General features: G+C 43.3%; 1 protein-coding gene across 4 annotated transcripts in view; it reads right to left on the bottom strand.

The window, feature by feature from the left end:
* LOC129817780 (signal-induced proliferation-associated 1-like protein 1) overlaps positions 1–21,013 on the bottom strand; it is a 286,608-nt gene that overhangs the window by 83,088 nt on the left and 182,507 nt on the right. For all 4 annotated transcript variants that reach the window (XM_055873334.1, XM_055873338.1, XM_055873335.1 and 1 more), the window contains 7 exons: positions 20,703–20,888; positions 17,130–17,639; positions 11,606–11,828; positions 9,751–9,881; positions 4,829–5,017; positions 3,469–3,643; positions 1,447–1,550 (listed from right to left, as the gene is read on the bottom strand). In XM_055873334.1, the coding sequence (XP_055729309.1) occupies positions 1,447–1,550; positions 3,469–3,643; positions 4,829–5,017; positions 9,751–9,881; positions 11,606–11,828; positions 17,130–17,639; positions 20,703–20,888 (1,518 nt within the window). The remainder of the gene's footprint in view (positions 1–1,446; positions 1,551–3,468; positions 3,644–4,828; positions 5,018–9,750; positions 9,882–11,605; positions 11,829–17,129; positions 17,640–20,702; positions 20,889–21,013) is intronic.

The raw sequence follows: 21,013 nt of genomic DNA, 5'->3' as shown, positions 1-21,013 counted from the left end.
CACCAAAACAGAGGAGAAGTATACAGTATAAATCGTAATAGCAGAACAATGGTTTTTGAAACAGTTGAAATGTATAGGAGTTATCCGTCCTATTGAGTTTTTTATCTGAAATTGCATTAAAAGGCGGGTACTCTTGAAATTGACGCCGTAGCTATAAGGGATTTTCAGAACACTAATTTATTCCAATGCAAAAAGCAAGCAGGAACTCAACTGCTCAGGGAATTTTTCAGTTACAATTATATATTTTTTAATGTATTGATTTGCATGATATTGTTGAAATGAAACATGGTTTGTTCTAAGGTGAGCTGAAAAGCAATATATCTATTGTTTAGCTAACATTCGCTGACGTTAGCATTCAGCTAACTAGCCAGTTAACTTAGCCTACTAATTTGCCAACTTTAGCTAACGTTAGCTATGTGAGCATGCAGAGTGCAGACATTCTGTTTAGCTTGCTACCTAGCTCTATATAATATGACTGACACTGTATGATAATATTACTTTTGTATTTGTATGAGAGCGGAAAATGTTCATTTTCGCCATGCTGAAGTTACTTGATGAAGCAAGCATTGTTAGCTTGATGTTAGCATGTTAGCTAGCAGCCGTTCCACTTGGCTGTGTTATTGTCTTGTCTAAATTAATGAGTGTATGGATGAGAAAATAAACCATTTAAACGTCTGCACGTTTGTGAATTGTTGCATTAATTAAGAGTGTAATATGGTAGATACATGAAGAGTTGCTTGCATATAAATTAATAATTTGCTACAGTGACATTTATGGCACTTTTGAGCTGCGACGCAAGAACATCACCCAAACCAAATGTCATTCCCGTTGCTAATGTGAATTGAGACGTTTATTTACATATTATGTAAATATACATTTTGTGCTGATACCTCTAATTCAATGCTCATCAATGGGAATAAGCCCTCAGTTGTTTTGGAAATTGACCCAATTATGCGGTTTATTTTCTGCTACCTTTAAATGACACAACCTTCCCCAGATCTTCATAGCATATAGTCTAGTTAGGAAAATTATATGTTTTGTGATAACTGCACTGTGATTAACATTTTGTGGGGGGGAAGGAAAATCCAACAACAATCTTTTAGTATTTGTTTCATTAGTCCATTGGCGATATAGTCCCAGAATGCTTTGCATGTCAGCAATCACGTTTACAAGATATATCATTTCCAAATACAGAAATACAGCCGGTATGATGCATTTTCCATCCTATGATGCAAAATGAATCAAACCGGCTGTATTTCTGTGATTATATTTATTTCTAAGACATTTTTAAAGGATGATAAGATCAAAAAGTCAGTAGCATTGTTTTAAAGGACTTGATCATTGAGTTTTCTACCTCTCCAGATCATTTATTTAATCAACAATTTTGTTTAGTTTGTTCTAAAATAGTCTTTGGCCTGTATATTGGTCAATAATAACTATCCATACCTGTTGTTTGTTGTTGGGTGTGTAGGGCAGCATGGTGGAGACATGAAACATCACCTCATAGTCCTTATAGGTGGTGTACAGCGAGTGGGTCCCTGTGGAGTCAGCTAGAGAGAAAACTATGACGTTAGACAACACAAACAACAAGCATTTCTATGGCTCTGTGAGAGTCCTTTCCACCCAGATATGGATCCTCTATCCTTGACTCTCTTCCCATGCGCTTGTTTCCCATAAAATACCCTCTCTCATTCTGTCTACGTTGATTTAGCCCCAGTCAGACGTTGATTAAATGTGTTATTGTTCCAACTGCCATCATCTCTCCGGGCCTGTATATAACAGCCTCATGTCTAGAGACGGCCTGTGATTGTCTGTCTGATGCAGACCCTTACACAGCATGTTCTAAAGCTGGGTGATATGGAACGAGAAAAAAAAAGAAATTGCCTGAATTGATGTGATAATCGATAAATAGGATGACAAGTTTATTACATTAAAAAAATATGTATAGTTTAAACTGCCACTAGGCTTGGGCAGTATATCGTATATTTACCTTAAAACAAGGTATTTGGAAATAGCAACGGGATGGTTTTTCAATACCGTCTAAACAATTTTTTTAAAAGTTATTTAAATACATTTGAATATTTGTAGATACTTTTTAAGTAAATACCTGCAGTCAACATGTGCAATACGATCTTCATTTCACCGGTCATATTATTTTAAATTATGAAGCTTACGGGTTAGTACAAGCACACAATGACCAGAGATCGGAGCCTTGTGAGTCACTCACTGTTGTGTAGCACGCGCCAGGCGATATATCTATTATTGTAATTGTGTAAAATAATGCTAAATGTTCTGCAGTTGTCCATTTGGTTTGCTAATTTAGTAGCTAGTTATCTATCTAAGTGGTTAGCTTCTTGCAATCAAGCCCTTTTTTGTAAGAGCAGAGAAACCCTTCCTGGATCAAGAGCCTTGTTGTCGAATATTTGTTTTGTGTATGCAGCAAACTGAGTAGCATTGTGAGTTACTTTATGAGCTGGGATATCTGTCCTGAAAATAATTTGTCAGACACTATAAATTGTTCACAATATGCCCATTAGCATTTAGCTAGCATTCGCTATAGGATTTTACATGAGGTTGTTAGCATTGCTAATCTTCGCATTACAGTGCTCAGTGGGGTTGGAAAATAGCGCCTCTTGTGTTCAGTGCCGGTATTACCTAATATTCCGGGATGGCAAAAGGTCGGTATGAAGATATGAGTCTGGATACCCCCCAAAGTCTAACTTACTACTACTAGTGCGATGGTTGTAGCCATCAATTGCCCCATATTAGCAGACTTCTTTCATTAAAAAGTATCTATACTTGCACATTCATCTTCTGCACATCTACCATTCCAGTCTTTAATTGCTATATTGTAATTACTTTGCCACCATGGCCTATTTATTGCCTTACCTCTCGTATCCTACCTCATGTGCACATGCTGTGTATAGACTTTTTCTATTGTATTATTGACTGTATGTTTTGTTTATTCCATGTGTAACTCTGTGTTGTTGTTTGTGTCGCACTGCTTTGCTTTATCTTGGTCAGGTCGCAGTTGTAAATGAGAACTTGTTCTCAACTAGCCTACCTGGTTAAATAAAGGTGAAATAAATCAAATTTAAAAAACCAACTTGACATTTCTCTAGAACAGGCTACCTATCGTAATGAACGATATCAGCAAAATGCCATAATGATCAGTATGGTCGGTGTGGATCATTTCTGGTATATCGTTCCAGCTCTAGCATGTTCCCCTCTTTATATAGAATGAAAGCAGTCAGTCCGTGTGAATGCGTGTACAGTGTAGTAACGTACTCTTAGTGTCCAGCTGTGTACAGTGTAGTAACGTACTCTTAGTGTCCGGCTGTGTACAGTGTAGTAACGTACTCTTAGTGTCCGGCTGTGTACAGTGTAGTAACGTACTCTTAGTGTCCAGCTGTGTACAGTGTAGTAACGTACTCTTAGTGTCCAGCTGTGTACAGTGTAGTAACGTACTCTTAGTGTCCAGCTGCGCTCGGTACTTGGTGAATCCCTTCAGTCGGACCCTCTCCCCCAGCAGCTGTAGGAACTCCTCCAGAGCAGGACCCGCTGAATCATTATTATACATATCCTCTTCACTGCTCTGTCCTGACGCACAGTACATCACCCCCACCTTCAACTGGAAACTCAACTAGAGACAGAGAGAAAGAGAGAGACAGACAGAGACAGACAGAGACAGACAGAGCGAGACAGAGCGAGACAGAGCGAGACAGAGCGAGACAGAGCGAGACAGAGCGAGACAGAGCGAGACAGAGCGAGACAGAGCGAGACAGAGCGAGACAGAGCGAGACAGAGCGAGACAGAGCGAGACAGAGCGAGACAGAGCGAGACAGAGAGAGGAGGGGTAGAGACAGAGAGAGAAAGAGAGAGACAGAGAGAGAAAGAGAGAGACAGAGAGAGAGAGAGAGACAGAGACAGAGACAGAGACAGAGACAGAGACAGACAGAGAGAGACAGAGACAGAGACAGAGACAGAGACAGAGGAGGGGTAGAGACAGAGACAGAGAGACAGAGAGAGAGACAGAGAGAGAGACAGAGGGAGACACAGAGGGAGACACAGAGGGAGACACAGAGGGAGACACAGAGGGAGACACAGAGGGAGACACAGAGGGAGAGACTCTCAGAGAGAGAGACAGAGGGAGTGAGAGAGGGAGAGAGACAGAAACAGATAGAGAGAGAGAGAACAAAGTATGACAGTCCCTCTGTCTGAAAAGTGTTAAAATGCTTCCTTTTCTCCTCCCCATCCCCGGAGCCACCACAGATCCAACAACCAGACAGATAAAAGCAAGCTTTCTCCCATCAACACTGAGAGAGGGGAGGGTGTCTGTGTACTATAGTGCTGTGTCCTTACCCCCTGGTGTCTGTGTGTACTGTAGTGCTGTGTCCTTACCCCCTGGTGTCTGTGTGTACTGTAGAGCTATGTCCTTACACCCTGGTGTCTGTGTGTACTGTAGTGATGTGTCCTTACACCCTGGTGTATGTGTGTACTGTAGTGATGTGTCCTTACACCCTGGTGTATGTGTGTACTGTAGTGATGTGTCCTTACACCCTGGTGTATGTGTGTACTGTAGTGATGTGTCCTTACACCCTGGTGTCTGTGTGTACTGTAGTGATGTCTCCTTACACCCTGGTGTCTGTGTGTACTGTAGTGATGTCTCCTTACACCCTGGTGTCTGTGTGTACTGTAGTGATGTGTCCTTACACCCTGGTGTCTGTGTGTGCTGTAGTGATGTGTCCTTACACCCTGGTGTATGTGTGTACTGTAGCACTGTGTCCTTACCCCCTGGTGTCTGTGTACTGTAGTGCTGTGTCCTTACCCCCTGTTCGTCCAGCTTCATCAGCTGCTCTGTGACTTTAGGTGTGTTGAGAGCCAGTCTGAGACAGTGGGCGTTCAGCTCTGGAACCAGGTAATCTAGCACCTCTTTGAGGGGTAGACCCCGCGCCAGGCCGTGCTTCGAGGTGGACGGAACCGCATCCTCCAGGATAGACCCACGCAGGGTGGTGAGCTAGAGGCAGGAAGAGGGGGAAAGGGGTATAGAAAGAGGGAGGAGGAGGCGAGAAGAGAACAGAGAAGGAAGAGAAGAGAGACAGATTCATTATTAGATCAGCCAGAGGATGATGGAGGACTGTTCAGACCAATACCTATCCAATCTCGCTCCCTATTCCCTTTAAAGTGCACTACTTATGGAAAAAAGGGTGCCGCTTAGACAGAGCCGCTTTCTTCCAATGTCTTCCTCTCAACGCTTCACGGTCATCTGAGGTCAACAACAACGAGCGAATGAGAGAGCAAGAGAGAGAGACACCAGCGTGTGTGTGTGTGTGTGTGTGTGTGTGTGTGTGTGTGTGTGTGTGTGTGTGTGTGTGTGTGTGTGGCCTTGGCTTCTCCTCACTGTTCATTCGTTCACTTACAGTAGAGGCACTTAGGGCTAAAATGTACTTCCTGAGGGGAGAACACCTTCTAAGGCTAAAGAAAACTTCAGCGGGAGGACAGTATGAATAATAGAATGACAGAGACCTCGACTTTATATTTAACAGTAAACACACAGAGTCAAGTCCCCTGTGTATGTGTGTGTGTGTGTGTGTGTGTGTGTGTGTGTGTGTGTGTGTGTGTGTGTGTGTGTGTGTGTGTGTGTGTGTGTGTGTGTGTGTGTGTGTGTGTGTGTGTGTCACTGAGGAGGTACTGTACAGTGTCATTGGGTGTTGAAAGGCAGTGACATTTGCAGGATATTATGTTGTATAATAAAAATGTATTGTAGTGTACTGTAGCTTTTAGTAGTTATTCTGACGTTCTGACTCAGACCTGTGGGTTAAATGAACTAACAGGGGTGAACTTCAGCTGGTTGAGAGAACCCACACCAGCACTGGACCATTATCCTGTGACGCTGTCTCAACCCACACACACACACCTTCCAATAGCAGCGAGCGGAGTGTAGAAGAGGGGTGGAGAGAATAGGAAAGGAGAGGAGGGGGCGGTATACAGGGAGCAGCTATTAGACCATTACTGTGTCTGTTTCTATGACTGTCACCTAACTGGGTACTATAACTGTAACCACCTATTACGGTAAACAGATTCTATAGCTCTAACCACCTATTACTGTAAACAGATTCTATAGCTGTAACCACCTATTACGGTAAACAGATTCTATAGCTGTAACCACCTATTACGGTAAACAGATTCTATAGCTGTAACCAGCTATTACTGTAAACAGATTCTATAGCTCTAACCACCTATTACTGTAAACAGATTCTATAACTGTAACAACCTATTACGGTAAACAGATTCTATAGCTCTAACCACCTATTACTGTAAACAGATTCTATAGCTCTAACCACCTATTACTGTAAACAGATTCTATAGCTCTAACCACCTATTACTGTAAACAGATTCTATAGCTCTAACCACCTATTACGGTAAACAGATTCTATAGCTCTAACCACCTATTACTGTAAACAGATTCTATAGCTCGAACCACCTATTACTGTAAACAGATTCTATAGCTGTAACCACCTATTACGGTAAACAGATTCTATAGCTGTAACCAGCTGAAGTTCATCCCTGTTGGTTCATTTAACCCACCTAGAACTGTAAACCGGTTCTATAGCTATAACCACCTATTACTGTAAACCGGTTCTATAGCTGTAACCACCTAGAACTGTAAACAGGTTCTATAGCTGTAACCACCTAGAACTGTAAACCGGTTCTATGACTGTAACCACCTACTCCTGTAAACAGGTTCTATAACTGTAACCACCTACTCCTGTAAACAGGTTCTATAACTGTAACCACCTACTCCTGTAAACAGGTTCTATAACTGTAACCACCTACTCCTGTAAACAGGTTCTATAACTGTAACCACCTACTCCTGTAAACAGGTTCTATAACTGTAACCACCTACTCCTGTAAACAGGTTCTATAACTGTAACCACCTACTCCTGTAAACAGGTTCTATAACTGTAACCACCTACTCCTGTAAACAGGTTCTATAACTGTAACCACCTACTCCTGTAAACAGGTTCTATAGCTGTAACCACCTATTACTGTAAACAGGTTCTATAGCTGTAACCACAGCTTTTTGGGAGATTTTTGGTTCCAACCGCCGTGTCTTTGTGAGACGCAGAGTAGGTGATCTCTGCATGTGTGGTTCCCACCATGAAGCATGGAGGAGGAGGTGTTATGGTGTGGTTTTTCATTTGCTGGCATCCACAATAACCCGACCTCAACCCAATTGAGATGATTTGGGATTAGTTGGACTGCAGAGTGAAGGAAAAGCAGCCAACAAGTGCTCAGCATATGTGGGAACTCCTTCAAGACTGTTGGAAAGGCATTCCTCATGAAGCTGGTTGAGAGAATGCCAAGAGTGTGAAAAGTTGTCATCAAGGCAAAGGGTGGCTACTCTGAAGAATCTAAAATATATTTTGATCTGTTTAGCACTTTTTTGATTACTACATGATTCCATTTGTGTTATTTGTAGAATATTTGTAGAATACAATGTAGAATAAAGAAAAACCCTTGAATGACTAGATGTGTCCAAACTTTTGACTGGTACTGTATGTGTGATTTTGGGGGGGATTCATAATGGACTATTATCATGCACCTGTATCGAAACCGGGTCAGGGGGGGAAAAGTACATGTTATTTGTGCTTTAAAATAGCTAACGTGGGACGATTTCACCGTGGTCCATTTTCATGCCAGCCAGGTAGACTATACTCCTATACTTGTCATAAATATAAACAATGTGCTTAATATTAGGAAAGTTGAGAAATAAATATAGGGGCCTAGCCTATAGAAAGCGGATGAGGTCCTCCTCTTTTTATTAGTGGCCATCACTCTGTTTTCTCCCGCAATTACATAGCCTATAGAAATGTTGCACAACAGGAGCTCATGGGCTCTCATGAAGTGTTTGATCAGATTTTCGATTACATTTGCATTGCTGTCAGAGTGATTAGAGAGACAATAGAGTGCGGAGTACCAGGCAGTTAGTAAGTTTGGTAGGCTACTAATGACCAGCAGCAGCATCAGAGCTCGGAGAAGCCTAATTACCGTGACTAAACGGTCACATGGAACTTGACTGCCTTCATGACTCGTGACCGCCGGCGTGGCGGTAATATGGTCACCATAACAACCCTACTCCGGCCGACGCTTGGCATTCCGCATGGTGATCTTAGGCTGCTCGGCCATTTCATGAAGCTCCCGAAGAAATTATTGTGCTACGTGTGGCTGAAATAGAATCCACTTATTTGAAGGTGTGTCCAAATAGTGTAATTCCATTTTGACATTATGGGGAATTGTGTGTAGGCCAATGACAAAAAAATCGAAATTGAATCAATGTTTAATTCATGCTATAACAACAAAATGTGGAATAAGTCAAGCGGTATGAATACTTTCTGAAGGCACTGTATGTACATACAGGTAGGGGTAGAGTAACTAGGCAACAGGATAGATAATAAAACAGTGGCTGCAGCGTATGTGATGAGTCAAAAGCTAGTGCAAAGTGGGTCAATGCAAAAAAGTTGGCAGGGAGCTTGGCCCCAGTGATGTACTGGGCCATTCGCACTACCCTCTGCAGCGCCGTGCGGTCGGCATACCAAGCGGTGATGCAGCCAGTCAAGATGCTCTCAAAAGGTGCAGCTGTTGAACTTTGAGGATCTAAGGGCCCATGCCAAATCTTTTCAGCCTGCTGAAGGGGGATGAGGGGCTCCCGAGTGGCACAGTGGTCTAAGACACTGCATCTCAGTGCAAGAGGCGTCACTGCAGTACCTGGTTCGAATCCAGGCTGTATCATAATTGTTAAATTAAAGTAAAATATAAGAGGTGTTATTGTGCCTTCCTCACGACTACGTTGGTGTGTTTGGACCAAGATAATTCCTGAGTGATGTGGACACCGAGGAACTTGAAGCTCTCGACCAGCTCCACTACAGCCCCATCGATGTGGATGGTGGCGTGCCCGACCCTCTGTTTCCTGTAGTCTACGATCAACTCCTTTGTCTTTACGTTGAAGGAGAGGTTGTTGCCAGGTCTCTGACCTCCTCCCTATAGGCTGTCTCATTGTAGTCCGTGATGAGCTTGGAGGGTATGGTGTTGAACGCTGAGCTGTAGTCAATGAATAGCATTCTCAGATAGGTGTTCTCTTGTCCAGGTGGGAAAGGGCAGTGTGGATCTGTTGGGGCGGTAAATTGGACTGTGTCCATGGTGTCTGGGATGATGATGTTGATGTGAGCCATTACCAGCCTTTCAAACCATTTCAGTTTTGAGTGCTACAGGGCGATAGTCATTTAGACAGGTTACCTTGGCGTTGTTGAGCACAGGGACTATGGTGGTCTGCTTGAAACACGTAGGTATTACAAACAGGGTCAGGGGGAGGTTGAAAATGTCAGTGAAGACACTTGCCACATGCTCCAAGTACATGTCCTGGTAATCCGTCTGGCCCTGCGGCCTACGGAAAAGCTGGGATGAAGGGGGTCGTGGGAAATAAAGAGGAGGAGACGGAAAGGCAAAAGGGGATCAGGGTTAGAAGAGTGGGAGAGAAGGGAAGAAGAGCCATATCTATCAGGGTTAGAAGAGTGGGCGAGAAGGTAAGAAGAGCCAAATATATCAGGGTTAGAAGAGTGGGAGAGAAGGGAAGAAGAGAGAAGGGAAGCTATTTGTGTGAAAAGTTTTTCCATTTTTAAATTCAAATCACTTCCTGAATTGACTGAGTTCAACTCAAATGAACCCCAACCCTGATAGATATCTATTTACCTCGCTGGTTCTGAAGATGACTCTGTAGTTATACTGCTGTCCATGCTCCTTGTGTTCCTCCAGCTTCTCTCTCCTCAAACTCACTGCTACTGGACCCAGAGTCTCATCCACACCCAGGTAGTTCCAATGCTCTGGATGAGAGAGGGAGCGAGAGAGAGGAGGGGACAAGGTGAAAGAGGGAGAAGAGAGAAAGTCTGATTTTTCCCCACAAGGCATACAGACATTCATATCTACTCTACCTTAGCAATGCATGAATTAGAGACCGCTATAATCTCACTTCTCAGGTAGAAGAAGTTCCTGTAGTAACAGTAGGCCCCCTGACCTGTCCTCTTCCTCCCTCCCTCAGATATACAGTTGAAGTCGGAAGTTTACATACACTTAGGGTGGAGTCATTAAAACTTGTTTTTCAACCACTCCATAAATTTCTTGTTAAATTTCTTGTTAACAAGCTATAGTTTTGGCAAGTCGGTTAGGACATCTACTTTGTGCATGACACAAGTCATTTTTCCAACAATTGTTTACAGACAGATTATTTCACTTATAATTCACTGTATCACAATTCCAGTGGTTCAGCAGTTTACAAACATTGGGTTGACTGTGCCTTTAAACAGCTTGGAAAATTCCAGAAAATGATGTCATGGATTTAGAAGCTTCTGATAGGCTAATTGACATCATTTGAGTCAATTGGAGGTGTACCTGTGGATGTATTTCAAGGCCTACCTTCAAACTCAGTGCCTCTTTGCCTGGCATCATGGGAAAATCAAAAGAAATCAGCCAAGACCTCAGAAAATAAACTGTAGACCTCCACAAGTCTGGTTCATCCTTGGGAGCAATTTCCAAACGCCTGAAGGTACCACGTTCATCTGTACAAACAATAGTACGCAAGTATAAACACCATGGGACCACGCAGCCGTCATACCGCTCAGGAAGGAGACGCGTTCTGTCTCCCAGAGATGAACGTACTTTGGTGCGAAAAGTGCAAATCAATCCCAGAACAACAGCAAAGGACCTTGTGAAGATGCTGGAGGAAACAGGTACAAAGTATCTATATCCACAGTAAAACGAGTCCTATATCGACATAACCTGAAAGGCCACTCTGCAAGGAAGAAGCCACTGCTCCAAAACCGCCATAAAAAAGCCAGACTACGGTCTGCAACTGCACATGGGGACAAAACTGCACATGGGGACAAAACTATGTGGATATATTGAAGCAACATCTCAAGACATCAGTCAGGAAGCTTGGTCGCAAATGGGTATTCCAAATGGACAATGACCTAAAGCATACTTCCAAAGTTGTGGCAAAATTACTTAAGGACAACAAAGTCAAGGTATTGGAGTGGCCATCACAAAGCCCTGACCTCAATCCTATAGAACATTTGTGGGCAGAACTGAAAAAGTGTGTGCGAGCAAGGAGGTCTACAAACCTGACTCAGTTACACCGACTCTGTCAGGAGGAATGGGCCAAAATTCACCCAACTTAATGTGGGAAGCTTGTGGAAGGCTACCCGAAAAGTTTGACCCAAGTTAAACAATTTAAAGGCAATGCTACCAAATACTAATTGAGTGTATGTAAACTTCTGACCCACTGGGAATGTGATGAAAGAAATAAAAGCTGAAATAAATAATTCTCTCTACTATTATTCTGACATTTCACATTATTACAATAAAGTGGTGATCCTAACTGACCTAAAACAGGGAATTTTTACTAGGATTAAATGTCAGAAATTGTGAAAAACTGAGTTTAAATGTGTTTGGCTAAGGTGTATGTAAACTGCCAACTTCAACTGTAAGTATTTCCTGTAGTAGTAGTAGTAGTAGTAGTAGGCCCCCAGACCTCTCCCTTCCTCCCTCTCACCTCTCAGATAGAAGTATTTCCTGTAGTAATAAGACCCCAGGTCGCAGTGCTCCACAGATCGTTTGGCCCTATCAGCATGCTGTCCCTGTCCGTCTTTAGGGGCCTCCAGCACGGACACCCCGGCGTTGGTGAAGTGGGGGAGAGAGGTCTCCAGGGGCCCCTCCTCTGAACCACTTCCCCCCACAGAGCCACTGGAGCTGCCCCCACTGCCTATACTACCCTGCTGAGAAGGGGGGAAAGGAGTAACATTAGTATGGAGGTATTGAGGAGGATGGAGTAACATTAGTATGGAGGTATTGAGGGGGATGGAGTAACATTAGTATGGAGGTATTGAGGGGGATGGAGTAACATTAGTATGGAGGTATTGAGGGGGATGGAGTAACGTTAGTATGGAGGTATTGAGGGGGTGGAGTAACATTAGTATGGAGGTATTGAGGGGGATGGAGTAACATTAGTATGGAGGTATTGAGGGGATGGAGTAACATTAGTATGGAGGTATTGAGGGGGATGGAGTAACGTTAGTATGGAGGTATTGAGGGGGTGGAGTAACATTAGTATGGAGGTATTGAGGGGATGGAGTAACATTAGTATGGAGGTATTGAGGGGGTGGAGTAACATTAGTATGGAGGTATTCAGGGGGGTGGAGTAACGTTAGTATGGAGGTATTGAGGAGGATGGAGTAACATTAGTATGGAGGTATTGAGGGGATAGAGTAACATTAGTATGGAGGTATTGAGGAGGATGGAGTAACATTAGTATGGAGGTATTGAGGGGATGGAGTAACATTAGTATGGAGGTATTGAGGAGGATGGAGTAACATTAGTATGGAGGTATTGAGGGGATGGAGTAACATTAGTATGGAGGTATTGAGGAGGATGGAGTAACATTAGTATGGAGGTATTGAGGGGGAAAGGAGTAACATTAGTATGGAGGTATTGAGGGGGATGGAGTAACATTAGTATGGAGGTATTGAGGGGGATGGAGTAACATTAGTATGGAGGTATTGAGGGGGATGGAGTAACATAACGTTAGTATGGAGGTATTGAGGGGGATGGAGTAACATTAGTATGGAGGTATTGAGGGGGATGGAGTAACATTAGTATGGAGGTATTGAGGGGGATGGAGTAACGTAACGTTAGTATGGAGGTATTGAGGGGGATGGAGTAACATAACGTTAGTATGGAGGTATTGAGGGGGATGGAGTAACATTAGTATGGAGGTATTGAGGGGGATGGAGTAACATTAGTATGGAGGTATTGAGGGGGATGGAGTAACATAACGTTAGTATGGAGGTATTGAGGGGGATGGAGTAACATTAGTATGGAGGTATTGAGGGGGATGGAGTAACATTAGTATGGAGGTATTGAGGGGGATGGAGTAACATTAGTATGGAGGTATTGAGGGGGATGGAGTAACATAACGTTAGTATGGAGGTATTGAGGGGGATGGAGTAACGTAACGTTAGTATGGAGGTATTGAGGGGGATGGAGTAACGTAACGTTAGTATGGAGGTATTGAGGGGGATGGAGTAACATTAGTATGGAGGTATTGAGGGGATGGAGTAACATTAGTATGGAGGTATTGAGGGGGATGGAGTAACATTAGTATGGAGGTATTGAGGGGGATGGAGTAACGTAACGTTAGTATGGAGGTATTGAGGGGGATGGAGTAACATTAGTATGGAGGTATTGAGGGGGATGGAGTAACGTTAGTATGGAGGTATTGAGGGGGATGGAGTAACATTAGTATGGAGGTATTGAGGGGGATGGAGTAACATTAGTATGGAGGTATTGAGGGAGATGGAGTAACATAACGTTAGTATGGAGGTATTGAGGGGGATGGAGTAACGTTAGTATTGAGGTATTGAGGGGGATGGAGTAACGTTAGTATTGAGGTATTGAGGGGATGGAGTAACGTTAGTATTGTCGTATTGAGGGGGATGGAGTAACGTTACGTTAGTATGGAGGTATTGAGGGGATGGAGTAACGTTAGTATGGAGGTATTGAGGGGATGGAGTAACATTAGTATGGAGGTATTGAGGGGATGGAGTAACGTAACGTTAGTATGGAGGTATTGAGGGAGATGGAGTAACGTAACGTTAGTATGGAGGTATTGAGGGAGATGGAGTAACATTAGTATGGAGGTATTGAGGGGGATGGAGTAACGTTAGTATGGAGGTATTGAGGGGGATGGACTAACGTTAGTATTGTCGTATTGAGGGGGATGGAGTAACGTTACGTTAGTATGGAGGTATTGAGGGGATGGAGTAACGTTAGTATGGAGGTATTGAGGGGGATGGAGTAACATTAGTATGGAGGTATTGAGGGGGATGGAGTAACGTTAGTATGGAGGTATTGAGGGGATGGAGTAACATTAGTATGGAGGTATTGAGGGGGATGGAGTAACATTAGTATGGAGGTATTGAGGGGGATGGAGTAACATTAGTATGGAGGTATTGAGGGGGATGGAGTAACGTAACATTAGTATGGGGGTATTGAGGGGGATGGAGTAACATTAGTATGGAGGTATTGAGGGGATGGAGTAAAATTAGTATGGAGGTATTGAGGGGGATGGAGTAACATTAGTATGGAGGTATTGAGGGGGATGGAGTAACATTAGTATGGAGGTATTGAGGGGATGGAGTAACATTAGTATGGAGGTATTGAGGGGGATGGAGTAACGTTAGTATGGAGGTATTGAGGGGGATGGAGTAACATTAGTATGGAGGTATTGAGGGGATGGAGTAACATTAGTATGGAGGTATTGAGGGGGATGGAGTAACGTAACGTTAGTATGGAGGTATTGAGGTGGATGGAGTAAAGTAACGTTAGTATGGAGGTATTGAGGGGGATGGAGTAACATTAGTATGGAGGTATTGAGGGGGATGGAGTAAAATTAGTATGGAGGTATTGAGGGGGATGGAGTAACATTAGTATGGAGGTATTGAGGAGGATGGAGTAACGTAACATTAGTATGGAGGTATTGAGGGGGGTGGAGTAACATTAGTATGGAGGTATTGAGGGGGATGGAGTAACGTTAGTATGGAGGTATTGAGGGGATGGAGTAACATTAGTATGGAGGTATTGAGGGAGATGGAGTAACGTAACGTTAGTATGGAGGTATTGAGGGGGATGGAGTAACATTAGTATGGAGGTATTGAGGGGGATGGAGTAACGTTAGTATGGAGGTATTGAGGGGATGGAGTAACGTTAGTATGGAGGTATTGAGGGGATGGAGTAACGTTAGTATGGAGGTATTGAGGGGATGGAGTAACATTAGTATGGAGGTATTGAGGGGGATGGAGTAACATTAGTATGGAGGTATTGAGGGGATGGAGTAACATTAGTATGGAGGTATTGAGGGGATGGAGTAACATTAGTATGGAGGTATTGAGGGGATGGAGTAACATTAGTATGGAGGTATTCAGGGGGGTGGAGTAACATTAGTATGGGGGTATTGAGGGGGATGGAGTAACATTAGTATGGAGGTATTCAGGGGGGTGGAGTAACATTAGTATGGGGGTATTGAGGGGGATGGAGTAACATTAGTATGGAGGTATTGAGGGGGATGGAGTAACGTTAGTATTGTCGTATTGAGGGGGATGGAGTAACGTAACGTTAGTATGGAGGTATTGAGGTGGATGGAGTAACATTAGTATGGAGGTATTGAGGGGGATGGAGTAACTTTAGTATGGAGGTATTGAGGGGGATGGAGTAACTTTAGTATGGAGGTATTGAGGGGGATGGAGTAACATTAGTATGGAGGTATTGAGGGGATGGAGTAACATTAGTATGGAGGTATTGAGGGGATGGAGTAACATTAGTATGGAGGTATTGAGGGGATGGAGTAACATTAGTATGGAGGTATTCAGGGGGGTGGAGTAACATTAGTATGGGGGTATTGAGGGGGATGGAGTAACATTAGTATGGAGGTATTCAGGGGGGTGGAGTAACATTAGTATGGGGGTATTGAGGGGGATGGAGTAACATTAGTATGGAGGTATTCAGGGGGGTGGAGTAACATTAGTATGGAGGTATTGAGGGAGAAAGGTTTGTTTTTATGACATGTTTGAAAGACGAACTGTCTGATAAAGTAGTGTCTTAGTTCAATATCAATATTGAACATATCAATATTCAAAATAGGTCATGGAAATGTGTAAGGGTAAAGCGCGAGTCAGTCCGTGTGTGTGAGTGAGTGTATACATTCATTGGCCAGTTTATTAGGTAAACACATCTAGTACTGGGTTGGACCTCTCTTTTCCCTCCAGAACAGCCTGAATTCTTTGGGCCGTGGAAACTTTCCTCAAATGATATAAATTGACCTAACGTTTTCCAGGAAAATATTCCCCACACGATTACACCGCTGCAAGCAGCCTGTACTGTTGACACCTGGCAGGATGGGGCCATGGACTCACTCTGTCATCAGCATAAAGCAACAGGAACTGGGATTCGTCGGACAAGGCAATGTTTTTCCACTCCTCAATTGTCCAGTGTTGATGATCACGTGCCCAATGGAGCCGCTTCATCTTGTTTTTAGCTGATAGGAGTGGAACCAGGTGTGGTCGTCTGCTGCGATAACCTATCTGTGACGAGGACCGACGAGTTGTACGTTCCGAGATGCCATTCTGCACACCACTGCTGTCCTGCTCCGTTATTTGTCTGCTCGTTTCCCACCTGTTAGCTCGCACGATTCTTGCCATTCTCCTTCGACCTCTCTCATCAACAAACTGTTTTCGCTGACTGGATGTTTTTTGTTTGTTGCACCATTTCTCTGTAAACCCAAGACATTGCTGGGCGTGAAAAGCCCAGGAGACCCAGACGTTTCTGAGATACTGGAACTGGCATACCTGCCGCCGACAATCATAGCATTCTCAAAGTCACTTAGGTCACTCGTTTTTCTAACACTCAATGGAACAGTAACTGAATGTCTCGATGACTGTCTGCCTGCTTTATATAGCAAGCCACAGCCACATGACTCACTGTCTGTAGGAGCGAACCATTTTTGTGAATGGGGTGGTGTACCTAATAAACTGGCCACAGTGTATAGTGTATATATTATGCATGTATGTGTGTGTAGTAGGGTTGTAATGATGTTAGTATGGCGACTCCAGGCAGTAAGGAAGGAAATGAAAGAAAATATGAAGGGCCCTTCATGTCTTGAGGAAAACCGTCAATGTCAGACACATCAACCTTATGTTATCACCCAGTTATCACCCAGACACCACCCCGTCGCCACCCAGACACCACCCCGTCACCACCCAGACACAATTGTTTACTTTGCATGCGACAGCACAACATATTTGACATAAAGTACGTTTTTTTGAAGGACCATATCGTTTAGTCGGCTATGTGTGCGTTTCTTTGTCAAGGAAAAACTGGTGGTATGACAACACTAGGTGTGTAGTGTGTGTGTATTTATGTGTTTAGTGTGTGTGTGTGTGTGTGTGTGTGTGTATTTATGTGTTTAGTGTGTGTGTATTTATGTGTTTAGTGTGTGTGTGTGTGTGTATAACGTGTCCTCCTACCCGTTTAGAGAGGCCAATGTTCCTCTCTCCCTCTCCTCCCAGTTCATTCCTGAAACAAGGGCAGTTCAGCACCAGATCGTTGCTCTTCTCATCACCAGGGTCTAGGGCAGGGTTAGTGGTGTGAGTCCCACCCTGTCCCGTGCCCCCCTCCTTCCCACTCAGCTCTTCCTGGGACCCGCACGGAGACCCGCCCCCGCCGCATACCCCACTCTGATTAGACGAGAGCGAGGAAGTGGCGGAGGCCGAGGCGGCGGCCGCAGCGGAGGCGCCCGTGGTGGTGTTCTTGCGTTTCCCGCCGGACTGTCGACCCTGGATAGCCTCGTTGAGGTCGAAGAGGATACTCTGCACGTCAAAGTGAGCAAAGCCTTTCTGACAAGACCAGGGTTTTGGAGGGGGTCCGATGACGTCCTCCCGCCCCCCATCCTCCACGTCAGACCCAGCCCGGGACGAGTCACCCTCGGCCTTGACACTGCGGAGCTTCCTGAAGATGGACTCCCCTCCAGTCTCTGACTGGAATCAGATAACATCATGACTTTATTATCCCCATAGGGAAATGTTGTTTAAAATCACTGTGCATATATTAAAAACATTAAACAATGTATGGATAAAAACTATTATTGATTAAATGTAATATGGTGTAATGTAGACTCATAATACATTTTAAAAAACGTAGACATGACAATTGTGACCCATTTCAAGAAGCTAGGCAGTCTAGCAGGAGAAGCGTTAAAACATTTTAATTTACTTTTTATCAAAATGTGTTTGTTTTTTTGTCAGAAATGTCTTCTGGAATGGGAACTTTCAAGTGCATTAATAACAAACGTGCATGCCATCTTTAAATACTAATAAAATTGTTAAAAATTACGAGTCTAGTTGGTTTAGCCACGGAAAAATATAGGAACCTTTCTCGCTAGCGCTGATTGGTTAAGATAATGGATGTCCTGGAAATGCCGAGAGATGAATTCTGATTGGTCTGCCATGTAGCAGGCTTCTGTTTATAACATGAACTGCTCAGTCTGTGTAGATAATCCTTGCTACTGCGGATTTTTTTTGAAAGATATCATGAAGAAGTGAAAAAGTGTTGCTACTGCTCTCAACATTGCCGAAGTTAACAGGCACTATAGACAAAGATCAGTGGGAAAAAAGTTGTGATGGATTACTTTCTGGAGGACGATGAAAAGGAATCAGACAGTGAGGAAATTCCTGATTTATGCAAAAATATTTCATTGAACCAGACATTGTAGACTTCTGATGACAGTGATGGGGAAGAAATGTGATCAACAGTGCTGTTGTCACAGAAGAAGTTGACCGAGATTTGACATCAGTGGAATACCTGGTGGAAGCAGAGAGATGATTTCCAAATGTGGAGAGTCAAAAACACAACACAGAAGGCTGTTTTATAAACACCTGTCTCTGGATTACATCTTTAAACTAGGGGCAACCATGGCATCCATGACCGAGAGGGAAAAAGCATTCATCCATGTAAATGGATAAGAGTCTAGCTACATTTTCAGATATTATACGTTTCTAATTTAGTCAGAAAATCATTTTCATTTCAAGTTTAAGGATACTGTTAGCTACCTAGCTAACATTGAACCTAGTTGGTTAGCTGTAGCTACCTGCAGATTCATGCAGGGTGCATGGTAGTATGAGTTGGGATTATGGTTCCTTGTTAAGCTAGCTAGCTACGTCAAACACTATGCAAGTAACAATTTCACTGTACCGTTTACACCTTCTGTATCATGTGTATGTGACATAAACTCTGATTTTATTTTATGTAATGTGAAGAACATGATCTGCACCAAAGTCAGATTAGGATATAGGCCAAGGACTAGATAGTGTATTTTTACTACTGCTTTCACCACTTTCAGTCTTAATCTTTGGTTGTTTACTACACCACCTTACTCACTCTGTTTAGCACATGGCCTCATGTGAATCCTTAAAGAGATAGGTGGGGCTAAAGCTTAAGAGGGTGTGAATGATGTTGAATAGGTGTAGACAAAAATATCTCTCCAGTAGGTGTACCAAAAAACTCAAGGGCCATTTTCTTAAAATGTGGGATTAGAAATGTATCAATTTACAAAGCTGAATTACTTTCCCATTGTTCCTCAACTGCAGTGTATGATATACAATTTTCTAGTTCTGAGTCTCTACTTTTATCCAATGTAAAAAACACAATTTCAAATGTTGCTACATAGAACCGAATCGAGGTGGTGGGTCAGAATAACAGACAAGATAAATACAAATCATTCAATAGCTAGCTAATGTTTTTGTTTAAATAATGCATCTGGACACAAACCTATCTTTTTGTTTAATATGGTTGCTGGTTCCTGATCTTCTGAGAACACCGTTTGAGGAGTCACCTGAAGTTAAAGCGGAATGGGAGATGCAGTAGAGGAATGCAGTGTTGAGGCAGAGGGTTCGTAATGAGCACGACGGATTGTGAGTGGTGAGCTTTCTGGCGACCAGAGCTGATGAGGCATCACACAAGTCGGTGCCATACATTGTGAAGCAGAAGTCCAGTAGTTACGCAACTCAGGCTGGTTCCAAGATCAAGCCACGTGCTGTTCCTCTCCATCTTTGGAGGATTCATGCATTCAAAGACTTGGCCACTATTGGTTGACCTAGCTAGCTATAGCTAGGCTACTCATGATGATGTATTGGTTGACCTAGCTTAGCTATAGCTAGGCTACTCATGATAATGTATTGGTTGACCTAGCTAGCTATAGCTAGGCCACTCATGATAATGTATTGGTTGACCTAGCTTAGCTATTGCTAGGCTACTCATGATGATGTATTGGTTGACCTAGCTAGCTATAGCTAGGCTACTCATGATGATGTATTGGTTGACCTAGCTAGCTATAGCTAGGCTACTCATGATGATGTATTGGTTGACCTAGCTAGCTATAGCTAGGCTACTCATGATGATGTATTGGTTGACCCTGCTAGCTATAGCTAGGCTACTCATGATAATGTATTGGTTGACCTAGCTAGCTATAGCTAGGCTACTCATGATGTGTTGATTGACCTAGCTAGCTATAGCTAGGCTACTCATGATGTGTTGATTGACCTAGCCAACTATAGCTAGGCTACTCATGATGTATTGGTTGACCTAGCCAACTATAGCTAGGCTACTCATGATAATGTATTGGTTGACCTAGCTAGCTATAGCTAGGCTACTCATGATGTGTTGATTGACCTAGCCAACTATAGCTAGGCTACTCATGATGTATTGGTTGACCTAGCCAACTATAGCTAGGCTACTCATGATAATGTATTGGTTGACCTAGCTAGCTATAGCTAGGCTACTCATGATGTGTTGATTGCCCTAGCTAGCTATAGCTAGGCTACTCATGATGTATTGGTTGACCTAGCCAACTATAGCAAGGCTACTCATGATGTAATGGTTGACCTAGCCAACTATAGCTAGGCTACTCATGATGATGTATTGGTTGTTTTTTGCTTTTGAAGCACTTTGAGATTTTTTTCTGTTATCAACAGGGCTATAGAAGTTTAATAATCATCATTATTATTATTAATGAGGTAGTAAAAAGTGCAGTTCATGTGCTCTACCTTGGACCTCCTCTTCAGGTGTTTCTCTCTTTCCTTCAGGCGACTGGCGGGGCTACCTCTGGTAGGACCCAGGGGTCCATCAGGTAGATCCAGGGCAGCCTGTTTGTGCGGGGCCACCGTCAGCAGCTCACCAAGTCTGTCCGGCGCCGGGCTGCGTTGATCAGGAGCCTCCTGGGACGTATAGCCCTTGAATGAATGAAGTTTATTTGACACATTTAAAATACATACAATAAGTGTATTTAACACTTATGCATCATCCTCTGGAATTATTCGTAAATTGTTTTGTGTTCTTTTTTAACTATACTAATTGT

This window comes from Salvelinus fontinalis, chromosome 20 (assembly GCF_029448725.1).
Source record: "Salvelinus fontinalis isolate EN_2023a chromosome 20, ASM2944872v1, whole genome shotgun sequence".
NCBI classification, from domain to species: Eukaryota; Metazoa; Chordata; class Actinopteri; order Salmoniformes; family Salmonidae; genus Salvelinus; species Salvelinus fontinalis.
The sequence above is the reverse complement of the archived record's forward strand: the minus strand, read 5'-3'. Positions and strand labels throughout refer to the sequence as shown.